At 40.5% G+C, this 19,995-nt stretch overlaps 1 protein-coding gene across 6 annotated transcripts in view; it reads right to left on the bottom strand.

Moving 5' to 3' along the window:
• LOC117882507 (schwannomin-interacting protein 1) overlaps positions 1-19,995 on the bottom strand; it is a 106,227-nt gene that overhangs the window by 22,257 nt on the left and 63,975 nt on the right. For 5 of the 6 annotated variants that reach the window (XM_034780814.1, XM_034780812.1, XM_034780813.1 and 2 more), the window contains one exon: positions 2,032-2,150. In XM_034780814.1, coding sequence (XP_034636705.1) covers positions 2,032-2,150 — 119 coding nt within the window. Of the gene's footprint in view, positions 1-2,031; positions 2,151-12,938; positions 13,407-19,995 lie in introns of those variants that run through there. The other variant, XM_034780815.1, reaches the window with a different exon arrangement.

Here is a 19,995-nt window from a genome sequence, read left to right as displayed (position 1 = left end):
AATCTGGTCATTTTATCCAGGCACTGGACATCTTGATGACAGAAAAAGCCCAGTAGTTAAGTTGGCAGAACAAGAATTGATTTTCATCCAAATATGGGTGGTACATGAGTATGTGACATTTCATGATCTCTGAATGACCTTATAAGATGTTCAAAGGAGAGAGAATAATGAGCCTTCTGGAACTTTCATGGTTGGGGCACAGATGATGAGGAGCAAAACACGCATCTTATTAACTTTAGGACAGAATTTTACAACAGAGAAGACAAGGGAAGGTTCATATTGTTGCTTTCTTTAAATATTAGAAAAATCTGAAAATATAACAGACGATTTCTTATTTTCTGCTGAAAATGTTCCTAAATATATGCTTTCTGATTGGAAACAAATACTGTATAAACATATTATACTATATTCTTAATGGATGTTTTGAATAATTTACTAAGAAAAACCACAAAACTGAGCTGTTCACAAGTTGTCAGGAAGGATAGCTCAGTGGTTTGAGCATTGGCCTACTCAACCCAGGGTTGTGAGTTCAATCCTTGAGGGGGCCATTTAGGGATGTGGGGCAAAAATCTGTCTGGGGATTGGTCCTGCTTTGAGCAGGGGGTTGGACTAGATGACCTCCTGAGGTCCCTTCCAACCCTGATATTCTATGAGTTAGTATGGATGTATCATTACTTTACATACTGGAGGGATGTATATGACCATGAAGATTACCTTTATGTGGGAGTAATTTGTAACTAAGCTCTTATGCATCAAATGCATAGTTTTGTTTAAAAAAAGGACTATTAATTTCTGCAACCGTATCTTTTTGCAAATCCTGACCAAATTCCCTGGCTTCCTCTATTGGATCATGCCTACTTCAATCCCAGATCTTGTAGCATGCATGTGTTTTCCTTACATTTAACTCACATACAAAATACCTTCTATACAACAGTATATCCAAACAGATTAACCAATGCAATATATTTCTTTCACTGTCCAGTTTTCTAATGACATGCACAAACCAAGACAAATCAGGTTCTGTTTTTGAGAATGCACATACCTAGATGGATCTATGCTGTAATAATACTACCTCTATTGCCAACTTCTTGCACACCTGAGATAGTGTTATTCACATTTAGCTGGGAGGGAAGGGGGGGGGGGGGAAGAAGAGAAGAGCTGCAACATTCCCATTGTTCAGAGCCATGCTATTAATGGGGCTAACTGCGACATTTGCTTGTGTTGATGATTTTATTTTGGGTATGTTCAGTAACAGCAGCAGCAACAATAAAAACAACAAAAGGATAGCTCTGCTTTTGAATTAAAACCAGAATATTGTTTGCCTGCATGACAAGTAACAGGTCATTCTACCTCTATTCTGTTATGTTTTCATAGCTAATCAGCAACTTGATCCTGCAAGGTGCTGAGTGAACCCAATCCCACTGGAGTCAGGGAGATTTGAAGGTGTTCAGGGATCTTGCAAGAATGAGTTGCAAGTTCTCTTCCCCGTTGTCATATAGACGAACACTTTATGGTGGAAGAATTCAGCTCTGTGTAAAGCCCTTTGTAACTGTAATATCTCTGTCAGCACAACAGGCAAGAGAGGCATTTGTTATAGAATTCTAGAAATTAAAGATGGTAAATTACAGGATAGGTCACCTACTCCATCTCAAGCCAATGTTCTATAACCTCAGTCCCAAGATTGTTCTTTTTTGGAAATTATTCACAACAAACTGACATGACAGATACCAAATTTGTGTGGAACCTAGGAAACCATGGATCTAAAATGAGGGCCATTTAAAGGTATTGTTGCCACTAAAAATCTAGGGAGGTAACCAGAAGAGAAAATGGAGCCTACAAACATCAGGGCCTCCCTCAATATTCTAATGAATTTCTCATAGGACTTCATACTAAAGATATAATACACTACCCAAAGCCTCTCATTAGTTTTTACCTCCCCCATGCCCACATATTCCCCTTTAATTTCACTCTGATGCTATGCCACATGAAATCCATAAACATTTGGAATGTTCACTATGCCATTTTACTTACCGAGAAGAAAGGCTTGGCTTGCCACTTTTGCTACAGCTGGTATAAATTCCTGGGCCATCATCAAAGAAACTTCCAAGTGCCAATTTCTGCCTGATAGACTCTCTCTCATTTTTCTGAGCCTAAAAGTGCAGGTAGACAACAAAGTATTAACCCATCAGCTAGAAGAACACATTTCTGTAGTAATCAAGCTGACAGCAGTACAGCATTTACAGTACTGTAACATTAGATAAGCAAAGTTAGAAACCCACCACCACATTGAGGACATTTCAGAAGCTTTGTTTTAAATTAATAATCTCTTTTCAGTTGCCACTGATGTACATACACTATTTATCTCAGCCTTGTTCACCTCAAAATTATCTAACCCACTCAGCCTCAATGCTTTAAAGAGCAGCTTCTTCATTCTTCCCTTGCATTGACTGTCACTCAAGTACCTAGTCTCCAGTGGAGATGATGATAAATGGAGATGAAATGGTGGTTCTAGAAAAAAGGTACGGAAGGAAACCAACCTTTTATTCCTAACAACTCATTGTAAACCTAAAAAACTGCTGTGTTTATACTGTTACTTGGATTATGGACTCATAACATTTTAAGGAAGATTTTCCAAACATTAGCAAAATACTTTCATATTGAGCTAACAACATAAAAATATCTGTTCAAAAGGAAGCTGCAGCTATTATAGAAAAAAAAAAGTGAAATCATTGGCTCATACATAAGAGTATAAACATTTATTAACTTCCTTAAAAATGTAAATGATGAAGATAGTTTCATAAAATGTTTGTTTTCAGATTTATATTTTTAAAATAAATAATAATAATATATATAGTAGTGGTGCCGAAAATATAGGTAGCGTAAAAAGACACCCTTTTTCTGTCTGAGAGAGCTTACATTCTTATATATGAACGGACACAAAATAATTGCTGAAGCAGAGTAGAACAAACATCTGGAAAGTAACCAGTCTGATCTGAACTGAATTACCACAATCAAATTTTTGTTACTTTTTCTATATACACCTCTATCTTGATATAACGCTGTCCTCGGAGCCAAAAAATCTTACTGCAAAACCGTGTTATATTGAACTTGCTTTGATCCACCGGAGTGTGCAGCCCTGCTTCCCCCCCCCCCCCCCGGAGCACTGCTTTACTGTGTTATATCCGAATTCGTGTTATATCGGGTCGCGTTATATCGAGGAAGCGGTGTATATTTTCTTATGTGATTGTTTCTTCTCCAAATAATTTATTCAAAATATATTTATAATGGCTATTGCTGAATTACTTTTTATGGTTTTCTTTATAATTTTACATTTAAAAAATGTAAGCTACAAAGTGCTTTAAAAATCACCAATCAATGGCTATAGACTTGGTTTTATATTTGGACTGAACTGATCAATATGCAGTAAATGAAAACTTTATTTATGTTTAGTATTAATAGAATACTGTACTAGAGGGCCATAAATAATTGTGTGTCAACATTGACAGCAAAAACATGTAGGAAGGCAAAGGACTAATGGAAAGAACATGTTCAGCCTATCAACTGCTCTAAGATAATGTACAGCACATGCTGTAAAATATGTAATAGACAAAGCAAAAGTGTACTGTGCAAGTCTGGGTTTACTTCTGATGTCTTCATATAAATGCACTTGAATTGTTTTACTTGTTTAATGTAATTAAAGATAAAATACCGTTCTGATTCTACATGGTAATATAAAATTACATGCAATTTTTTTTTTTAAGCACAAAAGAGCCAGATCATAATAATTTAGTTATGACCTCAATCCTGGATACCGATTTTACACTATTATATCATCCATTATATGGTCAGATTCTTAGTAGAATTTGGTCTTCATTTGAAACCTGAACTCTCTTCTCGTATCACAATCTGACAAGGATGGCCAACTTTCTACTGTGTGAAAACCGGACAATGAGCGCCCGGAACCTCTCCCGCCTCCTGCTCTGCCTCTTTCCATCAAGTCTCTGCCCCCTTTTCCTCCCCCACCACCATCACTCACTGCTCTCTCCACCTCCCTCGCCCTGCCAGCTGATCAAGGCTGTAGGGGTGGGGTGGGTAACTGGGGCAGGGTGGGAGAGGGGGAGCCACACTCCAGAGGGAGGGGAAGCTGCAATCTGGGGTGGGTGTGGGGTGAGTGGGGCAGGGGTGGGGAGGGAGAACCACGCTCAGGGCAGGACAGGGGAGCCGCCAGTACCTCTCTCCACTGGAGCCGTTCCTGAGTGCTCCTCAAGTCTCCAGCAGCAGATGCTGCTCTTCCTACCCACCCCTGGTGGCAGAGGACAGTTACTGCAAGTAACCAGACAGTGTCAGCAGTGCTAACCAGACTCTGCCAGGTTCCCTTTTTGACTTGACTTTAAGGGTACGTCCACACTACCCGCCGGATCGGCGGGTAGCGATCCATCTATCAGGGATCGATTTATCGTGTCTCATCTAGATGCGATAAATCGATCCCTGAACGCGCTCCCCGTTGACTCCAGAACTCCACCAGGGCGAGAGGCGGAAGCGGAGTCGACGGGGGAGCTGCGGCCGTTGATCCCGCGCCGTGAGGACGGGTGGTAAGTCGATCTAAGATACGTCGACTTCAGCTACGCTATTCTCGTAGCTGAAGTTGCATATCTTAGATCGATTTCCCCCTCCCCCCCGCAGTGTAGACCAGGCCTTAATCAAAAACCCGACACTTAGCAACGCTAAAAATTATAGGCAGGCCTGGTAGCAAAACCTATAATTAAAGTTGTCTAGCATTTTCAATTATAAGCCCCAATTTTCAGATGTTTACAACTTAGCCAGACTAACTGTTCTAGCTAAAATTTTCCATGTTTGCATCCTTCCTCAGACTGATCTTATATAAGTGTTTGTTTATTTTAGTTTCAGCAAAAATTGTTTAGTCATTTCAAAGAATAAGTTTAGGTAAAAATAGGTAGTTTTGCCAATACTACCTTTTCTTCCCAACTGTTTCTTATTTATTATTTTATTAGCTCTCCCTGGAAACATCTGAAAAACAAAATACTTTTGATATCTATTGATGCATGGGAAACTTCACACACAACTCTTCCCTCATTATGATAAAAATATACACCCTAGGACTATATCCTTTTGCAGCCTCCAGCAATTACCAGTAGGCCATATCCTGCTATTGATTTTTATGCCAAACCTTCATGGACTTCAGAGACAGTCATGTGATAAAGAATGGCTCGATATAGCCTATGGCACTTTTTCCAACATAAAGCTCTGCATTGGGTTTCTAATTGGAGCAGCATACCACCACTGTCAACTTTGGAGAACAGCATTGGGGGGAAAATGAGAGGAAAGACTTGAAGTTGGCTATCCAAAGTAACTTCAACAAATGAATAAAATACAAATTTTTGAGGACAAGGAATGTATTTTTAAATCTCAATATTATTTTATTATATTTTACTTCATGCAATGAAATGCTATGCTAGACTGTGCAAATACTATTAGTTAACTGTCTCTCTAGTGATCAATTCATAATACATTTCATTACAACAGCTAAAGAGGTAGAAAAGAAAGTCTGCTTCACACAGCACAAGCCAGATAAAGCAAAGCTGTTCTTTAGATTCTAATTCCTTGATTGTTTGTCTTACAGTTTGTAGCTGACGCCACATTGTCTGTTTTGAAGCAATTACATTAATCCCTCAGCTTCAGTGAAACCTTCTGTCTAGTGAATTCTGATAGCATCATCGTTAGTAACCCTCATTAATGAATAAATCTAGATTTTGATGCTCACTGTGTACTATTCTCTAAAATTTACAGTAATGTATAGTCTTTCATTCATCCAGTATATAGCTTTTCTATCCAAACATGATGAAGTAACATACTGCAGCACAAAACAAAAATCAATAGCTTTAAAAGCACATTTACTGAACTTAATAAGATGGAATATTAGTTTTCAGTACACCGAAAGTGCTGATACCATAAAGTAAGCCCCCATCAAATGATTCCTTGATTAGATTTTTCATGCAATCTATTACATGCTGAAGATGCTTGCACCCTTAATCTCTCTCAGCATTTTTTAAACTAGAAAAATGTCAGTTTGAAGAGCAAATCAAGATGTGAAGAAGGCACTCACTAAAGAAACAATGTACTATATCCTATAGTATCAAAAAAATCTAAATACAAGTTTAGAACAAATACAGGCCAATCCCTGTCACTTCCAGTTCTCTTATCCTATTCATTTTTACGATGAATCACTAACTCTCCACAGAATGTTCTAATAGGATATTTAGACCCCCAGGCCATGCCTCAGTACTAGAAGCTAGGAACTCCTAAATTCTAGTGAATACTAATACCTACATATCTCTCTCACAAGGTCGCTGTGAGGATTAATTAAGATCTTTGAATATAGAAAGTATAGGTAAGTGTTTTTTTTTTTTCAAATCTGAAAGTAAGTAAACCATGCTATACCATATGATGACAGCGTTTTGCCCCCTCAATCTCGCTAACTTGGGTTGTTTGTCTGAACACACAGAAAGGCAGAAAAGGTGTGAGGGATGCAATATAATTCTGTTGCAACTTTAGTAACTTAGCTCATTTGGGAACTATCTGGGTAATAACTTGTACAGTGCAGGTCATGATTAATTTATTAATCATTTCCACCAGTTGGAGGGCTACCATCAGTCCCGCACCACCACCACCTCCCCCACCCAGCCCCCTGCTCATTGCTGGGACCCCCAGCCCTCACCTCGTGTGAGGGTTAAGGGACTAGGGAAAGGGGGTTCTTCTCTCTTCACTGTACCAGTCATTAGGAACCACAGCATCATTCTCCAGCTTCTTTAGGGGATATCTTCCACTAACTCCACTTTCAATTCTGGAGTATCAGGGAACCCAGACTTCCTCAGGACTGAGTACCTGCACTGGACATCTTTTGCTTTTGCAGTCTGATATAATTGATCAACCCAGTGTTTTTAGTACATCATGGGCATACACCAACAGCATTAGTCAGCAATTAATCATCTTTTAACTGACACTCTTTGCATAGAACACATTATATCCTAATTAGTCTAAATCTACACAAACTTATATTTTGACTTTGTATTCATATGTATTATGATACTTAGTGACAGTATCATGTCCTATAGGTGCGTAAGGATTTCTGGGTCAATGCACATGAAAACAAAAATATTATATTAGTATCCGAAGTTTTAATATAAAAATTAGCATTGTTTGCAGTAACTTATTTTAAAGCTACAGAGTCACCACAAACTTTCTAAATGTATACAGTGCTCATTTACACTAGATACACAAATTCAAAGAACTCTATAATCTAAACATTCATTGAGAAATCCACTGAAGAGACTGATATACTCTGGACAAGGCTAGCCACAAAACTGAACTCAAGCCCTTAGTCAGCCCTTAGTCTATTCATTCCCTCTGGGGCACCTGGCATTGGCCACTGTCGGAAGACAGGATACTGGGCTAGATGGATCTTTGGTCTAAGTACCAGTATGGCTACCCAGTATGGCTGTTCTTATGTTACTAGTATGGTGACCTGGGTCCTAGTGACAGTAGTATTCCTCTACTCCCTTAATATGCACCTGAGGGTCATGCCCCACCAGTTCAAAAACATGTATCTACTCCAGTGCTTGCAAAGTTTTCTTCAATTTAATCTACTCTTAAGCACCTCTGCTAGAAGGAGCAGTGGCCTTGTTATTAAGGAACTGTCTTGGGAAGGCCCCAAATGCCAGCAAATTGAACATTATGATGATTAAATATTTACATAGAGGAGTGCCTAAAGACCACAAAAAAGGATGAGAACCTTATTGTGTCTGGTGCTGTACAAATGGAGGAGAGAGACAATCCATGATCTGACTGGGTTGCATGTTGACTATGGCTTTCTAGTATTTTAAGTTTTTCTTTACCTCAAGTCTATTGCTTATTATTCATCTCATTACTGTAAAAAAAAAAATTTCGATTTGTATTAATATACTACCCTCAAATATCCCTTTCCTCCAAGTCACACAATTAATTTCCTTATCTTCTAACCTATTTATCATTTTTGTGGCCCTTGATTGGATTCTGATGTATCTATATTCTTTTAGAAATAAGATGCCAAAAATATAGGACTCCCTCCAAGCTGGCATAAAGTATTTTTAACATTTCCCATGTTCTACCAATGCTAACCCTACATTCAGACCAGAATGTCATTTGCCTTTTCTGCAGCTTCACTTCATTTTCAGTTCATGTCCCATCTGTCTGTCTCTCTCACCTCCAAAGATTTTTCTGCATTACTGCTCTTTAAGTAGCACCCTCATCTTTTACGCTTGTACTGGGAGTTACTCTTCCCTGCTTTTTTAATTTTACATATTTCGTCCCATTTAGATCTCTCTAAAACTTTCAAATCAATCATTCTGTAATTTTGATCCATCCCCCACTGTGATTGCAATTCTTCCCAGTTTGATATCTGTACATTTGACCAATGTTCAATTTATTTTACCCACTAAATAATTACTGAAATATTAAATAATACAATTCCAAATACTGAGCCCACATTATCCCACTTTATAAGTCACCCTCTAGATAATGACCATAAAGGAATCAATTGTGCCATAAAGTTGTTATAAAACAGGGAACAGGTCCTAAAAAGCCTAATATACTTGAGAGCTTGATTTCATGCTAAAGATAGATCACCGTACCAGATACACTAAATAGTCTAAGAGAGATATTAGAGAAACTTGGTTTCAGACAGGAACCAAATCAATAATCTCATTCCTCAGCTACCAGGAATTTTAAAATTATTTTCTACATAAAAAAATCACCATGAAACACTTAGAATTTAAAAACATTAACATAAATAATATTGTATTATATACATCTGTGGTCAAAGATAGGTCTGTTAAATCTATAGTGAGATACACAGATTTTCACCAAAGAATCAATTTTGTGGCTAAATCACACAGTCTAAAACAGGGCTTGGCAACCTTTCAGAAGTGGTGTGCCAAGTCTTTATTTATTCACGCTAATTTAAGGTTTCGCGTGCCAGTAATACATTTTAACCTTTTTAGAAGGTCTCTTTCTAGAAGTCTATAATATATAACTAAACTATTGTTGTATGTAAAGTAGATAAGGTTTTTAAAATGTTTAAGAAGCTTCATTTAAAATTAAATTAAAATGCAGAGCCCCCTGGACCGGGACCCAGACAGTGTGAGTGCCACTGAAAATCAGCTCGTGTGCCGCCTTCGGCATCTGTGCCATAGGTTGCCTACCCCTGGTCTAAAAGGTCAGCAGAAGAAGTTTTACTTGTAGCTGTTACCTAGGCGAACACAAATGCTACATTTCACTAATCTCATGAGTTGTTTTGCCTTCTATCCCTTCACCTAGACTTTCACTAAGCAAAACAGGTTTGAATTATTAATTCCCAAATTATAAGTGCTATAAATAAATAGTGTTATAATTCTGAACACTACATCCTGCCACTAGACCACCTCCTGAAGGAAAAGGAAAAGTTACATAATCTCTTCCTTCCATATCCATTGTAGGATCTAATTTTAACCACAGGAATAGAACTGTTTGATTTTTATTTTTTCTTTTAAACAACAATACCAAAAATATTTACAAGAACATAAAAAAAAAAAGAAAGAAAGAAAGATGTGGTATTATCAGTATATAACAAGGTCTAGCACAGAACTCATGTATGGATCAATTCCCCAACCATTGATTACGTGTGACTAAGTTCCTAAAAACCTTACTGCAAGTTAAGTTTCAAGGCCAGTTTGGCTAAACCAGTGAGATATTTGTGGTTTAGTCAAGGAAAGGAAAATGAGAATCTCTACATCTAAACACTAATTTCAATTAAGTTTCCATTAGGAGAGGTGCCAAACTGTCCTCAGTAAATTAACAAAAATGCCATGGTGAGGCCATCCTTATGACCCTCTGTGATCATAGTCTACCATGCCACTTCTATATAATTACTGCATTTTAAAATATATATTAATTACAGCTTTGTTGTTTACTGACCCATACATTTACAATTTGTTTTCTTAATGGTCCTTATCTTTCCCACAAGAAAAAATAAAAATAAAAAACTTCTCACCCCTCTTTCAACCCCACAGCAATAACTTCCATTTACCACATCTGTCCCACCCATTTACCATCTGTTCTTCTTGCCAAATATTAGAACGGAGAAACATCCCTAGAGCTGCGCTGGTGATAACAGCACAAACAAGACGATTATAAAAGTTTTATGTATTATATACATAAAAATAAAAGCACATGCCCCTCTGCCGACTTATGGTACTATATAAATAAAGAATGCTTGCATCTGTGATTTTTCATTGTGTAGTTGTGGATGCCACATTTTCTTTCCAATGCATTAAAAGGGCAAATGTTACACACTTCACTTGGAAGTTGGAGTGTTGAGAGTTATGCTATTAACCTTGGGGCACTTGCCCTGGAAAACAAGTTACAGAAGTTAGTCAATCGGTCCAAAAATATTTTAGTGCTGGCTAAATATTCTTATATGACAATATAAAATTGATTCCATGGGTCATGTATTCACCATTTACATTTTAATCATTGGTGTAATTATCTGCTGCCTGAACATCTGAACTGGCTTGATGTTTGAGAGGATACAACTTCCTCAGTCATTAGTAGTTGCTTTTTGGCACTGATCTACACTCCTGCAATGACCTACACTCTGTTGAAGGGTGACATGCTGCTTTTTGTTAGTTTGTAGATTCTTGAGCATGACAAGACCAATGTGGATAGGAATTATGGAAGTTTCTTGAAAGGTATTATTTATCACATCCAGTGAAAGTGTAGGATTTAATGCTGATTGGACACATTGAGAGCTTCTCGGCTCTCTATGAGCTGAGGGGTGAAAACATTATCTAGGAAGACTAGCCCTGTAGGGCAGTCTTTTTTCCAGCAGAATTTCTACATAGACTCAATATAAAGAGGGGGCTTTGTCATGTACGGACAGGGAGTTAACAGATAAGCTTTTACAGTTTTTATCTTTTTTCACAATATACCAGATATTTGAAATATTATTACATTTGTTGATTCAAAACAAACGTGGCAAGACTATATCAGTTACACATGGACCAATCAAGAGAAACTCCAGTGAGTCACTTGGGTTTATAGAAGTGTAACTGAAAGCAGAATTTGACCCACTGAATCTGTATTCAAGGACTAAGTAAGGTGAACAATATAAATGCTGTCATACCTCTGGCAATGTACAGGATTAAGACAGTTGTGTACATATTGCCAACAGTTTACTACTTGCTTTGGCTACACCTGCTTTCTGTTCCTGGATTAACTCCACATTTTCTTTCTTTGCTTTAGTTTGCTTGTAAAAGGTTTGGGATTAACAAGAAAAGACAAGACTTAAAAATACTTTAGTGCAACAATATTATCTCCAATTCTTACTTGTCAAATAAGATTGGGCAAATTTGTTTGACGAGAAAGCTCTATATGCCCTCAGAAAAAGGAACAGTCTAATGATCCAATAGCGTATTGGGAGTACACGTACTACTGAGTTCTGTTTTCTTTCTAATTCATCCACTGTTGGAGAGTGCTAAGACAACATTTACTGGATAAGCTTTCTTGATTTGCTCAGTTTTATTAATGTTGTTTCTGAAATATCACTAGGTTATTCCCATCATTTATACTGTATGTTAAGAAGAATGTGAATCCCACAAAAGCAACTTGGAACATTAGTTGATTGACTGACCTCCTTTTATGTATACTTCATTCCACATATAACAAACAATAATTGACTCTGATATAGGATTTAACAGTTTGTATATACAGTAGATTTTATATCTATATAGTAAATTGATTTAAATGTAGAGTTATTGCTGAAGTATTTTTACTGGGCAACAGTGTGAAATTTGTTCCAAACACGGCATCTTCCCTGTACAAGAACTTTACTGCAGGGGGTGTTAACATGTCATTAATGTGGACACTTATCACCTCAGACTTTTTCCCTTCTTGGCAATTATACAACATTGAAAACACAAACCATGGCAGGCTGACAAAAAGTAGTACACGAGTCAGCTCTTGGGATTAATTTACAGTATTTCCAAAGAAGTTTAAAAACCCAGCAGGGTTATGGCAATTTTTTATTTAATATTAGAAGCAATTGACTAAATGTTGGAAGGCGCTGAGGTTAGATACAATGGCCTGGATGCTGCCAGGTGCTGTAGTTAGTGAGAATTGGGGACGGTGGGTCTGTTATGAAATGATACGTCTACATACTGTGAAACAGTTTAGAACAGCATTTGTTTCCTTGGGAGGAGGCGGAGGGGTGGGGGGGGGGGGGGAGAAGAAGAGAAGTTGCATAATATCCTGGCTCTGTAGGGAGAAACATATACTTGAAGTTAATGTCAGGACTTCAACCATGCAACTGAAGCTATTTTTGCCTTAGGTCTGTCATTACCAGATGTAGACAATTACTATATTTAAAGTTCCAAAACTGTACATGGCATACTTTATTTTTAAAGGGACAAAGGCTGTTATAATATTTATGAAAATCCAGTACCCATAGAACACTTGTTTTTGTATCTTTCACTTCAAGATGTATTACGGTGAAGTACAAATAAAATGAAAATTTAGAGTCAAAATGTTTCATTTCTTAAGCTACACTGTAATTTGTATTAAAAACTAGAGGGTCACAATATTTAAATTACAGTTTTGACAACTAAATGTAGTGTGTAAGAAGTTTTACAGAACATTGTAACAACCAAATTTTAATGAAAATTACTTGTGTGTTAAATACAACAGAAAGTTTCACTATTTTAGCAAACAAGAAAGAAACATTTATATATCTGGATGAACTGTAGCATAGGGTGCTTTGAATGGTATTGGCAACTCTTCAGATTTGAACTGTTTCTCTTTTGCAAAAACAGAGCAATTGTTAGAAGACAAGCGTCCTTTTTGTCTCTTACCTTTTTATAATTCCCCTCCATCTCCAACATGGATACTTTACTGATGATGTCATCCATTCCATCACTGTCCAAATTCATTCTTTAACTCTCAAACCCCCTCACTGCAGATTAAATATTCCTTGCAATTATCACTATTCATTGTATCCATAATTTATTAGTCCATACTCCAAGATCTGTTTGGATTTCTCATTTTTAAACTGAAATATCAGATGATAACTGAAATTCTGTCAGTGTCCTTGCTCTTTTTCATTCAGAGAGACTGTCTAGTACTTATACCTTCGTCTCATTCACGCTAGTGTGAGGACAGCTGCCATTCCATGCAGTTGAAATGTGACTTCTTGCTGACACTTCAGCCTGTCAAGGGTATGGTCTCCTCACAATCTGCTATCACCTTCCTCTGAATAATTCTGCTAGAATCCTCTTCAAAGCATGTTTCTTTTCCCTAATAAAGTAAAAGGCTGTCTTTGAGCCTTAGCCAGCTGATTACACGGAGTTCACTGCTTAGCAGTGTGTGTTGTAGCTACAAGAGGAAAGCAGCAGTCTTCATCCAGCCACTGGTAGTGCAGGATAAAAATAGATGGAAACTTGCCTAGCAGACTACACCAAGGCAGAGAAAACCTGGTATCTTATGACAAAATTAAAACAGTGTGGTTCAAAGTCAAGGCTACAGGAGGCAAAACTGGACTCACTTCTGGGACTTTCACGTACAACCTCCCTGTACAATACACAATACTTTCTGTACAGATTGGTTGTTCTGTTTCAATATCCACAACTTTAGTCTATTATGGGAAGCAAAAAAGAATTCCATAATTTGTTTGGAAATTCACCCAGTGCATTTCCAATTTTGGAAGGAGCTCTTCATTCTTTTTATTGCCTTTCTTGCCTCCAAGCATTGCATGGTTTGCTTACTTGCTTAAGAGACAGGAGTAACAAAATCCACAACTGGAGGATTTTTTTTCATCCATTTCTTTCACAAAGTACATAACTAGGGATTTTCTATTTTAAGGGCGATTCCTTGGCTGGAATATTTTTTTCCAGACATCATAAAGCTTTTAGGAGAAAAACCATAAATCATAGAATATCAGGGTTGGAAGGGACCTCAGGAGGTCATCTAGTCCAACCCCCTGCTCAAAGCAGGACCAATTCCCAACTAAATCATCCCAGCCAGGGCTTTGTCAAGCCAGGCCTTAAAAACCTCCAAGGAAGGAGATTCCACCACTTCCCTAGGTAAAGCATTCCAGTGCTTCACCACCCTCCTAGTGAAATAGTGTTTCCTAATATCCAACCTAGACCTCCCCCACTGCAACTTGAGACCATTGCTCCTTGCTCTGTCATCTGCCACCACTGAGAACAGCCGAGCTCCATCCTCTTTGGAACCCCCCTCAGGTAGTTGAAAGCAGCTATCAAATCCTCCCTCATTCTTCTCTTCTGGAGACTAAACAATCCCAGTTCCCTCAGCCTCTCCTCATAAGTCATGTGCTCCAGACCCCTAATCATTTTTGTTGCCCTCCGCTAGACTCTTTCCAATTTTTCCACATCCTTCTTGTAGTGTGGGGCCCAAAACTGGACACAGTACTCCAGATGAAGCCTCACCAATGTGGAATAAAGGGGAACGATCACGTTCCTCCATCTGCTGGCAATGCCACTACTTATACAGCCCAAAATGCCATTAGCCTTCTTGACAACAAGAGCACACTGTTGACTCATATCCAGCTTCTCGTCCACTGTGACCCCTAGGTCCTTTTCTGCAGAACTGCTACCTAGCCATTCGGTCCCTAGTCTGTAGCAGTGCATAGGATTCTTCCGTCCTAAGTGCAGGACTCTGCACTTGTCCTTGTTGAACCTCATCAGGTTTTTTTTGGCCCAACTCCTTTAGCACCCTTGGATGCAGCGCATCCAGCCCCATGGATTTGTGCTCATCCAGTTTTTCTAAATAGTCCCGAACCACTTCTTTCTCCACGGAGGGCTGGTCACCTCCTCCCCATACTGTGCTGCCCAGTCCAGCAGTCTGGGAGCTGACCTTGTTTGTGAAGACAGAGGCAAAAAAAGCATTGAGTACATTAGCTTTTTCCACATCCTCTGTCTCTAGGTTGCCTCCCTCATTCAGTAAGGGGCCCACACTTTCCTTGACTTTCTTCTTGTTACTAACATACCTGAAGAAACCCTTCTTGTTACTCTTAACATCTCTTGCTAGCTGCAACTCCAAGTGCGATTTGGCCTTCCTGATTTCACTCTTGCATGCCTGAGCGATATTTTTATACTCCTCCCTGGTCATTTGTCCGATCTTCCACTTCTTGTAAGCTTCTTTTTTGCGTTTAAGGTCAGCAAGGATTTCACTGTTAAGCCAAGCTGGTCGCCTGCCATATTTACTATTCTTTCTACACGTCGGGATGGTTTGTTCCTGCAACCGCAATAAGAATTCTTTAAAATACAGCCAGCTCTCCTGGACCCCTTTGCCCTTCATGTTATTCTCCCAGGGGATCCTGCCCATCTGTTCCCTGAGGAAGTCAAAGTCTGCTTTTCTGAAGTCCAGGGTCCGTATTCTGCTGCTCTCTTTTCTTCCTTGTGTCAGGATCCTGAACTCGAAATCCCAACCCAATGAAGAAAAAGGAAGCATTCAAATATAAAAATTTCACTTGTCACAAGCTTCTAGTATTTCCGAAGTCAGATTAAACCCCACTGGCATAGGCAGATACAAATTCAAGGAACACTGTGGAACCTTGCTCCCCAGCCAACCATCACAAGTAAGTTCCTCACTGCTCCCCACTCTCCATACCAGGATTCCTTTTGGATTTTGTAAAACCGTCTACTCACTCCAGACTTGTGGGCAAAGTATTAGTTTGGTAATGGTATTTAAGAAGTCATGGATTGCATGGCTCGCCATCTTTTTCCAAAGCCCAGTGTCTTTCCCTTTTTAATCCTTGCTCAGATTGAATATATGATTTCTATGGAGGAAGACACTGTTGTAAGTCACTCAGGAGTATTCATTCTGCTGCATGACAATTGTCAGTGGAGGAAGGAAGAAGGAATGGGGAATGGGTGAATGTACGAAGATCCTCCCACTGCATGGGGGATTTAAAGATCCTGTTGAACATGGGACACTGGTGCCAGTGCTTGTGGTGCTCTCTCTCCCCGCTTTACAGGGAGCCTGGATATTACAGCACCACATCCCCCTTGCATGGGGAGGGTTAAATTTTCCATACTGCATAGTTTCAGAAACATTCACACTCTGCTCCCTCCAGGGGATCCCCTTGAGAAGAGGTTGGAGCCTGGTGTCTCTGATTCAGGGGCAGTGAGATTATGGAGGGAGGGAGAGAGAGAGCAGATTCCTCTCCTTCCCTCCTAAGAGCATAAGAATGGCCATACTGGTTCAAACCAATGGTCCATCTAGCCCAATATCTTCTCAAACACTGCATGGGTAGTTGATGAAGGAACTCCTTCCTTGGATTCTTCTCAGCACCCATGCATGCCTTCAAGATACATCAACCCTCAGTCGGTCTTCATTTTCTCAGAGAGGAGTAAAGGGTTATTGACAGTTTCTACTGCAGGCACAGCCAACCCAGCCAAGAATGGTAGAAACACACCAGGAATAAAGATTTCACTTGTGTCTGTCCTGTTTGTGGGACACAGAAAAGAACATGCCAGAAACAGGTAACTGAGTTAGGCACTCCGGCTGTGGCTGATGGGAGACAGGCTGTGATTACGTCCTGTTTGTTTACACTTCAAAGGCAATGTTCCCAAGGAAAAGGGCTAGGAAAAAATGGTGTTTTTTTTTTTTAAATGGAAGTGTAGGTCTCCACCAGTCATTTGGTGCTCTTTTACAGCCTGCCAAAGTCCAATGGTTGATGATGATGTTCTTAATTTGCCAGTAGATTCTTAATATGCCTTTCCCCCAAGGGAAAAAAAAAAAAAGCAGAAGTCTTGTACATAAGTGCTGAGATTTTCAAAGGGAGTAAGGGAGTTTGCCACCCATTGATCTTCAACACCTTTGAAAATCCCAGACTAAATTTTACCAAAATCTTTCAAATAAAACACATCTGAGGTTTTTAAAAGCTTTTTTGAGCTATGGGCAAAAACCAAACATACATAAAACTACACTAAGCAACCCTCCCCAGTACACACACTAGAACAGTGGTTTTCAAACTTTTTTTCTGGCGACCCAGCTGAAGAAAACTGTTGATGCCCGTGACCCAACAGAGCTGGGGATGAGGGATTTGGGTGCAGGGGTGAGGGCTGAGGGGTGGGGCCGGGAATGAGGGGTTCAGGATTTGGGAGGGGCCTCTGGGCTGGGGTAGGGGATTGAGGTGCGAGAGGGGGTCAGGGTTCTGGGCTGGGGGTGCAGGCTCTGGGGTAGGGCAGAGGATTGGGGTGTGGGGTTGGGACACAGGCTTACCTTGGGCGGCTCCTGATTAGTGACTCAGCAGGCATGCTAAGGCAGGCTTTCTGGCACCGCGGACTGCGCTGCGCCCCGGAAGCGGCCAGCAGCAGGTCCAGCTCCTGGGCAGAGATGGACAAGTGGCTCTCGCCCGCAGGCCCCCCCGCTCCAACTGGCCAGTTCCCGGCCAATAGAGTCCGAGCTGGTGCTCGGGCAGCACGCCGAGCCCTGTGCCCCCCCCCCACTTCCCCTCCCCCCGCCTAGGAGCCGGATCTGCTGTTGGCCACTTCCGGGGCACAACACAGTGTCAGAACAGGTAGGGACTAGCCTGCTTTAGCCGGGCAGCACTGCTGACAGGACTTTTAACAGCCTGGTTGGCAGTGCTGACCAGAGCCACCACGACCCAGTGCCTTACATTCCATGACCCAGTATTGGGTCGCGACCCGCAGTTTGAAAATCACTGCACTACAAGAATTTTCAAAACATCTCTTCCTGCCCCCAACAAATCTCAAATTTTTGATTATGATTAATTTTGGACAAAAATTGTCTTCTGGCCACAGAGCAGTTATGCAAAAGTTGAAGTGGGAATGAGTTTAAGGTGGCGTATTTTAGAGTTTGGCGCAAGGGGGGAGGCAAATTTGGTGTCAGAGAAAGCAAACTTCAGCCCCTATTATGTAAAGGCTTACATTTCTTTATAATGTAAAAAACTGGGGTTTGTTTTCATCGTAGCAGCAAATTTTGAGGTCAGAAAAAGGAAATAATTTGCATTGTTGCTTCCCTCCTACACGGCAGGTACAAGCCTTTTATAGCTAGAAATCTGTGTTCAAATTGTGCCTCGTTTCGCAAGTGAAAGTTAGTATGGTAGTTCCTTAACTAGATCCTGGTAGAAATATTTAGACTACAGAAACCCACTATGCACACTAGCGGGTCTTTCCAACTTGTTTTAGTCAGAGCTTTGCAGGTCACGAAGGAGATGAAGCGCCTGAGCCCAATGCTTGTACAGCAACCTGTCACTTTGATTGGCTTTAGTTTAATGCTATTAGTCCACTGCTTTCATGGCTGTCACTAAATTTCACCTACTAAGACTCCGCTCCAGGAAAGCACATGAGTCAATGTGAATCTTCATGTACTAAAAGTTAAGCATGTGTTTAAGTGCTTCACTGGATCAGGACCTAGATTTCTAAAGGATAAACACAGGCAGGATGGGATTTGTATTGCCAGGTTACAATTTTCTCATCTGTGCAGCAACAGTGATCTTCAAAGGATATCACATATGCAATAAAAGGGCTGGTATCTAGTACAATATGACTAAACTCTATATCAGATTATTTAACAGTCCTAAATTGCTTTTTAAGTCTCTCATGAAATATCCAAATTATACTGACGTTCACTCAAACTGCATTTTGCCAGTTAGCTTACTAGTTTTAATGATGTACAAATGATGCATAGTAATATTCTAAAACATTCTACTCAGAAGTTTAAAGAAAAAAGCATTAATAAATAGGGCTGGCTAAAATCAATTATTTTCCTAGTTGGCTGCTTTGTAATTACTGTACTTTTTCTGCACAAGGGAATTTTACTTATGGGCTTGTTTTTATTATTTTTTATTTCAATCCACAGCTGACTCAATGTGTCATTTTCCAGTGTTACTAAAATTAACTTCCCTTTTCCTGCAGTAGGGCTCCTGATTTTTATTTCTGATAACATCATTTGATTTCTCAATGTCTCCTTTCAAAATACATTTAGAGCCATTTAAGTTATTGGCTAAAGGGAAGAAAAGTCCTTCCCTGTACTGCTGCATAGCTTTAATAAGCAGTTTTTCAAAAAAGAATGACTTCCCTGGATAAATCCTATGAACTATCCTTCAAAATTACTACAAAAGTTCATACTATGTAATTCACTTAAGCTTACAGTGTTCAAAAAATGTATTTACTGTATATACCAAATAGGATCTGTGTGTGGTTTGGTAGGGTTACCATTCGTCCGGATTTACCCGGACATGTCCTCCTTTTTGTGTTAAAAATAGCGTCCGGGGGGGAACTTGTAAATCTCTAAAAATGTCCAGGATTTCCCCCCCATGCAGAGCGAGGCGCGGCTGGGAGGGCTGCAGGAAAGTCAGCCGCTCGCATGGGTGCCAGAGCCCTTCCCCCGCAGCTTGCCGGGCTGGACTCCGGAGCAACTGTAGAGCTCCTCCTCCCCCCCCCGCCCCTGCATTCTGAGCCGGCCGGGCTGCCGGGCCGTTTGCATTGGGCCTCGGCAGCTCCTCCTCCCCTGCAGCCCAGCGCCCCACTCCCGCAGCACTGTGCAGGGGCAGGGACCGGGTTGTGTGTTGCGCTGGGGAGCGCAGCCACGTGTCCGGCGCCGCACAGAGCCCAACACCATGTTCTGAGCGGTGGGGTAAGGGGACCAGGGGGCAGGAGAAGGGGCAGGGAGATTTTGGAGGGGGCAGTCAAGAGACGGGGGGGGTCGGGAGTTCGGGGGGGCTTTTTAGGGGGGTGGAGGTTTGGGGCAGTCAGGGTACAGGTAGGGGGTAGGGTCCTGGGGGGCAGTTGGGGGGGGTCTTAGGAGGGGGCAGTTAGGGGACAAGGAACAGGGAGGCTTAGGTAGGGGGTGGGGTTCTGGAGGGCAGTTAGGAGCAGGGGTCCCAGGAGGGGGCAGTCAGGGGACAAGGAGCGGGGGGGG

Source organism: Trachemys scripta, chromosome 9, assembly GCF_013100865.1.
Source record: "Trachemys scripta elegans isolate TJP31775 chromosome 9, CAS_Tse_1.0, whole genome shotgun sequence".
Lineage (NCBI taxonomy): Eukaryota > Metazoa > Chordata > Testudines > Emydidae > Trachemys > Trachemys scripta.
This window is presented reverse-complemented; position numbering and strand designations above follow the sequence as displayed.